The 10,435-nt window shown below is 36.9% G+C and overlaps 1 protein-coding gene across 3 annotated transcripts in view; it reads right to left on the bottom strand.

Moving 5' to 3' along the window:
- Window positions 1-133: 133 nt before the first annotated feature.
- TBC1D12 (TBC1 domain family member 12) overlaps window positions 134-10,435 on the bottom strand; it is a 48,388-nt gene continuing 38,086 nt past the window's right edge. For all 3 annotated transcript variants that reach the window (XM_049809603.1, XM_049809604.1, XM_049809605.1), the window contains 6 exons: window positions 7,407-7,501; window positions 6,615-6,686; window positions 4,579-4,707; window positions 4,156-4,265; window positions 2,091-2,349; window positions 134-1,864 (listed from right to left, as the gene is read on the bottom strand). In XM_049809603.1, coding sequence (XP_049665560.1) covers window positions 1,796-1,864; window positions 2,091-2,349; window positions 4,156-4,265; window positions 4,579-4,707; window positions 6,615-6,686; window positions 7,407-7,501 — 734 coding nt within the window. In that variant the 3' untranslated portion in view covers window positions 134-1,795. The remainder of the gene's footprint in view (window positions 1,865-2,090; window positions 2,350-4,155; window positions 4,266-4,578; window positions 4,708-6,614; window positions 6,687-7,406; window positions 7,502-10,435) is intronic.

Below are 10,435 nucleotides of genomic sequence, written 5' to 3'. Positions count from 1 at the left end.
AAATCGAGGTACCGAAGCCGTGGTTGCTCAGTGCAGTAACCAGCTCCGTTTGCATCAGTACACCACTACCCTCGAGGCACTCTCCTGCCCTACTTCGCAGCAAGTTATGGAGGAATCGAAAAGAACCACAGCACACATCTGCTACAAGTTTTATTTACACTGGAATTGTTACTAGTGGTCTTAAAGGAAGGTTTGATCCTTCTATTTACAGTTATATACAGATTTATAGTTGAAAAGTAAGAAAACTGTACAAGATAACACAAAAATATAAGACAAATTGGATCCAATTAAAGTAGTGAATACATTAAGTTAAGAAAAATCTGACATTTACATTTCAAATTGTAATGTTAGGAGGAGCATATATGTAGTTTTTAAACCAGATAGCAATGTAAGTTACACCACACTAAATCTTTACCCCAATTATGTAGCTTTTAAACACCAGACAACTGGAAGATTCCTGCATTTAAAAACACATAATGGTAATTTTGACTTGATTTCCACAGAGGGACCAGTTACAAAAACCCACATGTAAGGAATTTATTTACATTAAATATTAGCAAAAATGGACCAAGAGAGCACAAGTGTTCCTCACCTGCAGTGCTATCCATTTTAAATTTCCATCCTCTACAATCACAAGTTGTTGTACAACATCTTTGAAAACAGGAAATGTTTGAAAATATCTGCTGTGACACATAAAATATGACCTTATGTCTCACAGTTAAAAGATGTTAAAGAATTAAGTATCACTAAACCACACGCTTTTTGGATTTCAGTATTGCACACTAATAAAAGATAGTTTCAAAACCAATTCTGTGTCTGCATTATTCCTAAGTGTTAAAAGTGGCTGCTCCTTTGACAACACAAAGTCTGCAGATAACTTTCAGTTATCTGAAACTATAGAAACTGTCAGTTTCTAGTGTTCACCATTGCATACAAGTATTTGTCAGCTGGAAATGGCTCAACAAAATAAAACTTGTGGTGGCAAAACCCTTTCACAGAATACCCACTCCATTTTTAATAAGCTACACAACCAATACACCAAAACAAATGCTTAACACCACTCACTTTGAAAGCTGTACACTCTGAAAAATAATAGCCCTGATCCTACTGCTGTTTTAAAATTCAGATGATTTTTTTGCTCTAACAGGTTTGGGCACAATACTTCCACAGTTCCTGAGTTAATTACATTTGCCCAGACTGAAGAATGAAGCTGCAACTTAAAAGAAAAAAACACAACAAAAAACACAAGTAAATAAGACAATACCCCTTCTCAAATTTTAACTGTCTTGCACATAAACATACCAAACAACCTTATTTGGTCCTCAATACTTTCAAATGGTTAATTTTGGAGGTAATATTTGTACCAAAGCATTTGGTTTGGATAGCAGTTTTGGGGCCTTAAGATTTAGCATTTCCCTCATCCCCCCAAAAAAGTGCCTTTGTGGTGTTTGTAAAAAAAGTTATGCCTCAAAATTTTTTTTAAAGTACCAACAGAAGTTATTACAAATGCTTATTGCATTGAGCTGATTCTTTTAAAGTATTAAATATTAACTCCTCCCCCTTCTCAGTTTCATAGGTTTTAGTATTCTGTGTGAAAACAAATCTTCCCACAACAAAAGCTAATACTGGCAAAAGGGTGAAGATTTCATCAGTTCATTACTCCACTGAGAGCTGTGTCATTTTCCCATCTCATTTTCACATATTCTACAGCGCTTTTCCACATAGAAGTGATGTGAAAACTCCTTTGTCATCAAGTGGTTTTCCACATTTTCAACTGACCTCAACATTACAACGATTAGCTTTTCAGTGCTGGGCTATGGTTCTTGTCCCCTTCTTTGTTGTCCTTCATCAGTGAGGCAAACACCTGGAAGACAAAATTATTTAATGAGTATTAACAAAAGCTAGTCTTCTAAAAAAGATCAATATTAACCAGCACAATATTAGCATGGAGATTAATTTCTAGAATGAGTCCCTAGAAAGGAAGTGCCCATTGCTCAGAAAGCAGACATGCAACATAAAGTAGTCATTAAGTGCCCCATATACTCAAGTGCTGACATGTCTGTTTTGACACGTATATCCAAGAAACTCACCTGTGCCCATTTTTTGTTACTATTCTGCATCTGAATAGCTGCAATACAACTAAAAAGCTTTTCTGATGTAATGTCTTCTGGAAGTTTTGTTAGAAACTGTGCTATATGAATAAAGTCCATCTGCAGGAGAATATCTTCATATAACCGAAGGATTCCTAATCCTGTCCTAAACAAAAATTCTTCTCCATCTCTACAGAAAACATCCCAGACACGACAGGCCAGATCAAGTGGTAATGACTTGCTGTAGAGTGTAAAAATCCTACAATTGAGAAAAAAAAAGCCACAATTATAACTTTAACCTATATCAGAAAGAAGAAAATACAACCTCCTTTAAATGAGTTACATTAGCTGAGAGCGAGCAGGTAACAAGTTATTTCGTATGTTCTTATTTTTTCCATATTTCAAAGATCCCCAAGTCTCCAGTTTTTTATGTCAGAACTCCTACACTGAAAAGCATCTCTTTTTACGCTACAGGAAATCCTCTGTTTGAAAGCCACCTCCTTTAGGAAGCTCTGGCTAGAGAAGTTACAAACATCTTTACACTTAAACAGGGTATAATATACTACTAAGAATTGTAGCAACAAAGATCATAACTGTGTAACTTAACACTTCCCATTATTTAATCCATACAGTTTAACAGCTCTGTTCATTGTTTGTTTTCTAAACTGAATCTAAAACCACAAATAATCTCAATAGAAGGCTACATCCCACTAACTTACTAATGAGAATTCAATAACTACATTTTTGTGATACATTTTGAATTTCTAGTCATGTTAAAAATTGCAAAAATCTGAAGACAGTCATTCTTCTATTCTTACTAGGAAGAGTCCAATTGCATGTCTTTTTGCAAAGTTTATTTTTAAAAAACATTCATTATACACAGGCAGAGAGTTCAGTCTGCTGTTATGTACCATATTGTAGAACCTCTTCCATAAACTTGTAGTGGTTCCTTTGATACAAAGCACAGTGTTCTCCGTTTCCCCATTATTCCGATGGGGAAGTGGTTCAGGAGCCTCAGAACACTCCTTACCACACACTACCATAACCTCTTCTACTGTCTCTTTAAAAAAGAAGCTCGCTCTATCTCAAGGCCATCTTTGGAACATGTGCAGGAATAACAATCTTCATTTCTCACAGGTAACTGGAAGCAGAATATTCTAGTACTTTGTACAGCAGCACTATTTCTGCAACATATATATATACACCTCTTGATCTGCCTAAAGTCTCAGGACTGCAACACACTCCTGACTCAATGCTGCTACTGTATAACCTGCACCTGCTGAGACTTACTAATAAGCTATGTTAACTGATAAGCTGCACGTTATAGCCAAAGTTCAGATGATGTGACATTTTTATATTACTTAATTCTACCCAATTCAATTTACTCTATTATAAAGTTCTAACCCCTGTAATAATCCTGTATAAAGCACATCCTTATCCACACACACACTTATAAATAGACATTCCGTATTTGGCAGCACTACACACACCTCGAGGATGCTTGCATTACTGCCTTCCGTTACAGGCACATAATGTAGTTTGGTACTCTCTGCTTTAGAACATTCATTACTTCAAAATGTTCACTGTATTTCCAAGTTTATCCCTTCCCAAACCAGGTCCTAAATTTCACCCTCCTTCTGCTTTAAAGTCTATATTCCTATAGTCATACTTTCTTCAGTTGCTGATTATGCTCATTTCATCAAGTCACTTACAGTCATAAGACAATTATGGTGTAGTAGCCTCCTCTCCCCTACTTATGTTACACACAGCTGACTCTTACCTGCAGCAACTAGAAAATGAGACGCACAGGACTCCTATGTATCTCACTTGCTATCTGAATAGATGTCACTCCTAATCCCAGTTCATAAAGTTTGAATCCTGCCAGAGGAACTGTGGTTGCACAAAACAGTTCACCACAATTTCACAATACCTAGAAAGCCGAGGTACACAAACGCCTACTAAATGCTTTTTTTAATGTTGTATTTCTATGGCTGAAAAACCTATAGCAAAATGAAAAGCGTTACAACAGTTCTGAAGTTAGGTTTGCTATGTTCTCTGAACTCACCAGTCTATCAAATATATGTCTGGAGTAAGACTGTATGATTTGAAATGAAGAAACAATTTGGGAAGATTTTCTTCAAAGAATACTTCAAAGGCTGCAAAGTATTTCAGCATCTGTAGAGACAGTAAAGCACCTCATAAGCAGTCACCAAAATAAAGTTTAGTTGTAAAATAACACAAACCCCAAGAATTGAGGATGTCAACATAGCATGATGTGACTTCTTAGGATAAGTACGACGACGAAGTGTTTCTAGAGTAAAAATCAAAACTGTAGAATGTGTTCTATGGATTAGTATCTGATATTCTCAATTTTGTAACCACAGGTTAGAGTTTTCCATTATTCAATAGGACAAAAGGAAGTCATCAATAAATCAAATGCTTCAAGTCAAAATAATATTATGGTTCAAAACCAGAAAACTCTGCGTACCATGCTGTGATCCACACGGAAAAAGGCCAGCTGGCATGGCTTGTTTAGAAGGTTAGCAAAGGCAATGAAAGCATCTGCCTCTTCCAGATTGAGAATGAGCACAGCAGCAATGAAGGACATCCCTTGTACCTTCAAGTGGGAAAAGCATCGGGCAAATATAGGTGAGTAGGTTCAGTACATCTTATCTTTGGAAATGCAAATATTTACAGTCTGCAACATACCAAATACCATTGCGTAACATTTCCAGATGAACAGAAACAACACTGACAAATAATTTTTATGCATGCAGTCAATTTGATTTCAGCAAGAAATAGAGAGTTTCTTCAGATGCCGGTTTTAGGTGCTTGATGGAAGTTCTGGGAGGTCTCGCGATCACAAGTCCTCGGGACTTGGAATGCAAGAAAGTTAAAACCACACAGGCTGGACGCAGAGCTCAAGAGACAAAACTTGGCCTTAAGCTCATTGTTAAGCTATGGAAAAAGCAGACATGAAGAAAAACCTCACATATGGGACAGTTTAGACCCAGACAGATATGTTGGAATTGAGACAAAATTCTGTTTCAGAACAGTCAATACATATCTTACCACTTGCCAAACAGTATTTGTTCACATACATAAAATTACTTTTAAGTGGTTAGCTACAATGCAAGTTTACATTTTTCCATGATTACTCTCTCAAAAACACTTTAGCCTGCAATAAAAGTGAAGAGCATTATTCTTGTAGTTGATAACTGATGATCTGAATACTCATTATACTAAAAATAATTTTACCAATTTCAGCTGCAATGATGATTACTCGGCTGTCTCTAGGCATTTATGCTCCCTGTTCCTTATTTTAAAAAAAGTGCACTCAGTATTTTAACCAACTAAGGAAAAGAGTATGGATATGCATCAGAAACAGTCCAGCAGCTTTCCATTTCTGTGGGATAGATGGGTGTGGAAATAAGACTACATTAAATTTACTGCCATATTAACATTAAAATAAAATAAAAAAAAAAAATCTGTGATCAGAAATATCCAGGCTAGCTGTGCTGCTAAATGAAAAAAAACCAGAAAACCTATCCATGAAAAATTACTTATTTGCCTTTTAAAACTCCACCCTGGGAACAAGCAGTCTCAGAACCTGCAGAGTTTGTAATCTCACTTAAAGAGTATGGGAGAGTCTCCAAAAATGAGGTCACAGATGACAGAATTCAGGGCTAAGAACATTTGAACATGAAAAACCCAACTAGATATCGTTGCAATCCCAAGCATATCTGATTTAAAGAGGAAAACACACCCTGTGCTAAATAATGCTTTGGTGCATGGATCAGGCTCAAAACTCTTCAAGTTCTTTTTAGCCCAGAAGCAATTAGAGCTTGTGAAAGGTGTTCCCAGCTACCCCCAGGAACAAAGAAAAAAAAGAAGGGAAAAAAAGCATCTGTTTGTTATTCAACTGCTTCTGTAAGCCAACACCATTCAGAGAGATGTTAGGGTTAGTTGGTTGGTTTGTGTCTTTTGGGCAGTTTTTTATGGTTTTTGTTTTGCTTTAAACAGAGTAATGTTTGCTGCAAACAATCTTATCTTCACTGAACTCTGAAGGAGCGATTAATCTCTGACAATAAGAACCAATGAGTTTCTGGATTTTAGGATGTGCAGTAGTGAAGCTGAAAGTATCACTATGGAAATAGCAGCAGCGGGAGCAACACTAGGACAGAACAGGCTAAATCCTCACTGGAAGTCTGGTAGCTTTTTTTTGTTTTGTAGATATTCTGGGACTGTCATAACTATAACGCCTTGTGAACACATCTGTTTAAAAATTTCCTTGCAAGCCAGATAGTATATTCATCCTTGACATTCAGTACATTTTCAGCTATTTAATTATCTCTAAGAATTACCATCATTGTAACTGCTATGAAATGAGTAAGTGCCAAAGTCAAATTACTTTTTAAGTGCTAGTAGCATAAAGTTTAGATAACCTACTTATTAAATACTCTTTAATACATGACATCTTAAGCTTATTTGCCATGTTATAAACATTTTACAGCAAATACTTACATATCCCACATCCGGTCTGTAACATGTGTATGCTCCTAAAACACTATGCAGGAGATCATGATAAGGACCACCCTAATATAAGGTGAGAGAGGGGAAAAAGAAAACAAAAGCTTTTTTCAGATCACTTTATAAATACACGAAGGTAACAAGCCAGTATTTTAAGATGCAAGCACACCAGTGAATTATTGCTTTATTCACCTCTAGAATAATACCAGTTCTTACTCTAAGCATTACGATGTATGCTTTTAAGATGTTAAAGGAAAGCAAACAGACCAACAATCCTATGAAATAATTAAGTGGAAATCAGTACATAATGGAAAATGAGGATATCTGGTACACATCCTGGGTTGGTTTTTCCTTTTCAGAGACAGTGAATGTTTTAATTCTTAGTAACACAAGTTACTGTATTACAATAGTGCATGCTATTTTATATACATGTGTGTGCATACATTATATCTATATAAAAATCATAAAGCCTGAAAAGGTGTACTAAAACACATCAAGATTTCTGTAGAAGCAGCAAGAATAATCTCATTTTTGTATGTAATTTCATAAACATTAATAGGAACCACATGCAATTATAGTCCATCATTAAGAGTCCCTACTTCATTCTCACAAAAAATAAAATAAAATGAGATGACCATTTGCTGTTCTATGTAGAAAAGAACTAGTTTTGTTGTTTTATACAAACAACTTCTAAAAACCATTCCGTACTTAGCCAGCAAAGTTTCTTTTCTTGTTTAACCATTCAAAAGTTTAAAATTGTCATAACTAAAGTTACAGAAATCTCACCTTCTGGAAAATATACAGAGATGGAAATGTGCGTGATATATCCAACTTAATTAGCTCCAGACTGGCCTCACGATCAGCAACAGATGCACCTGCATCTGCAAGCAAAACCAACACTTATTAAAACTGATAAATTCTACAGACTTCAGAATAAAACTGCCATAGGCACATAGAGACTTTTAGGATTTAAGGAAAAAAAAGTTACGTAGTTCTAATTCTTGGACTGCGCTTCTGCAGTGCTATACTTCAAGAGCTAAAACTGTCCACAGGTACCTGGTTGTCATGGTTTAAGCCCAGCCAGCAACTAAGCACCACACAGCTGCTCACTCACTTGCTCCCACCCAGTGGGATGGGGGAGAAAAGTCAGGAGAAGTAAAACTCGTGGGTTGAGATAAGAACAGTTTAATAGAACAGAAAAGAAGAAACTAATGATGATCATAATAATGATAATAAAATGACAATAATAATAATAAAAGGATTGGAATATACAAGTGATGCACAATGCAATTGCTCACCACACACCGATCGATGTCCAGTTAATCCCCGAGCGGCGATCCCCCGCCCCCACTCCCCCCAGTTCCTATACTTGATGTGACGTCCCATGGTATGGAATACCCCGTTGGCCAGTTTGGGTCAGCTGTCCTGGCTGTGTCCTGTGCCAACTTCTTGTGCCCCTCCAGCTTTCTCGCTGGCTGGGCAGGAGAAGCTGAAAAATCCTTGACTATAGTCTAAACACTACTTAGCAACAACTGAAAACATCAGTGTTATCAACATTCTTCACATACTGAACTCAAAACACAGCACTGCACCAGCTACTAGGAAGACAATTAACTCTATCCCAGATGAAACCAGGGCACTAGTATATGCCAGCAACTCCAAAAAGTGAGGGAAACTATCAGCAATTACTACCTGTCTACACATTCTTTTTCTAGTCATACACCTTTACAATATTCAGACTTAAAACCAACAGGTTACCTTTCACTTCTGTATAATACTCTATCCAGGCCCAGACTGGCCCTGCATTCACTAGAATTTGAACTCTGCGCAGCCCAGTCCTCAGAATCCTGGTTTTTTTCTTATATTCTACTGTGACTTCAGTTACTGAATCTGTTTTGAGAGCACAGAATGAGTACTGCTCTTGATTTAAATGTGATCCAGTGAGATCTCACTTTTCAAATTTTTCATTCCTTATCAGCTCATTTGGTGGCTCATTTCAACCAGCAGCATTAAAATATACTATGTACACTAGAGGGAAAAAAAAAAGATTAATTACATCATTATAACTTCCCTGAAGTTTCCAGAATTGACCACAGGGTTATGATCTGCAGAAGTTACATTACTCCTGAGCTCTCATTAGCTCTTATTTGACTTTTTTTTTTTCCCCATCCTTAGGACTGGCATTCTTCAAACAGCAGGAAAGAAGGCACCATTCACTCAAGAACCTCTAGAAATTAGCTGGCCCTTGAGTGATCTATGTCCTATCCTCTACACAGGGACATGATGCAAATACTAGCGATAGCGAGGAGAAAAATACATGTGGCACTTGGGGAAAAGGCTCTTTCAGAGCCAACCAAGAGCCCTCTGGAAAGTAAAAGAGCACAGAATTTGATGAATAGGGTAAACAGAACCTGCTCTGCTGAAGCCTGGAAAGCAGCATTTCCTTCCAGTCCTCCTACAACTATGATAGTTGCGTTCAGGAGTGAGTGGGACTGCTGCAGGCTGTGTTAGATGGTATTTGGGAGAAAGAAGGCAATTATTATTACAGAGAAAGAACATACACAATCTAAAATAAAAAGTTCAAGAACTGCTGCTTAATCCTTCCTTTCTCTTTCAAAAGACACAGGCATTATATGGCATCATTTGGGATCATTTCATTTCAGACAGTATCCACTTAAAGTGATTCTCAAGGAAGATGAGAATCTATGATGTAGAGCACAAGAAATTCAGTCCTGTGAACTCCGAAAGAGTGGCTAGCAGCATATTGAACAGATCTGACAGATAACATCCTTTGATGAATGTCTTGTCTTCAAGACACAAGAAGATACTTTTCATGCTTTAATCTTTATCTGCCAAAATAAAGTGTTAAAGATATTTGAACAGGAAAAACCCTCAGAACTACTTCAATACGTTAAATGAGGCTAAAATAATTGATCTTCCAGACTTTGTTACCAAAAATTAGTAATAAACACAGTGGGTTGGCTTGCTTTTCGACCAGAGATGAAAATCCTATTACTCTAAGTTTTCTCTTATTACTACATTTCCCAGAACATGACAATCAAAACAGACCCTTCCCCCTTTCATTCCCATCCAGAACTACTAACTTTCCAAAATAATCAAGTTACCTAAGCTTTCCCCCATGCTCAGCCCACACCCCCACAACAGAAGAACAAACAAACCACCACCCTACAAACCAAGGGGCATTGCAAATGACTGTAAATATGCTTTTCCTTGGAAAAAGGAAAAGTACACACAGAATTTTTTACAAACAGTTCGTCTCAAGACAAGCTTCAGATGAGTCACAGAGGTAGCCTAAGGAAGACCCAAATAATTTCCAGTCAAAGTAGCCTGTTATTCAGGACTAGTTATAGCAAGTGCAAACAAAAAAATTACTTGCATTACAATGCCATTTTCTTTGCCCAAAAAGAGACCAACTCAAAAAAAATAGTTATTTCACAACAGCTGGTACTCACAGTATCACATAAGACAGCATTCAAAAAAGTAACTGTTAACAGCACAAGGAGTTAACTTTTATAATGAGGATATACCCACTATTAAAAACATCATTGATTTTTAACAGAAGGAATACCCACAGGAGACAGCAACACGCCAGTGATAAAACTCTATTATACATCCAAGTGTGCTAACATAACTTATAGATTTGGGAGGAAAGGGCACCTGGGCAGCCAAGGAAACCCAAATGGGACCTGAAATGTGTAATGTTACACATTCTTCACCTCTTAGTTCCACAATCAAAAAATACAGAATAATTTTTTTCTTTCCCAAAAGTGTGGAAGGGATACCAACGTAAGAAC

The sequence above is a fragment of the Accipiter gentilis genome, chromosome 9 (assembly GCF_929443795.1).
Source record: "Accipiter gentilis chromosome 9, bAccGen1.1, whole genome shotgun sequence".
Classification (NCBI taxonomy): Eukaryota; Metazoa; Chordata; class Aves; order Accipitriformes; family Accipitridae; genus Astur; species Astur gentilis.
This window is presented reverse-complemented; position numbering and strand designations above follow the sequence as displayed.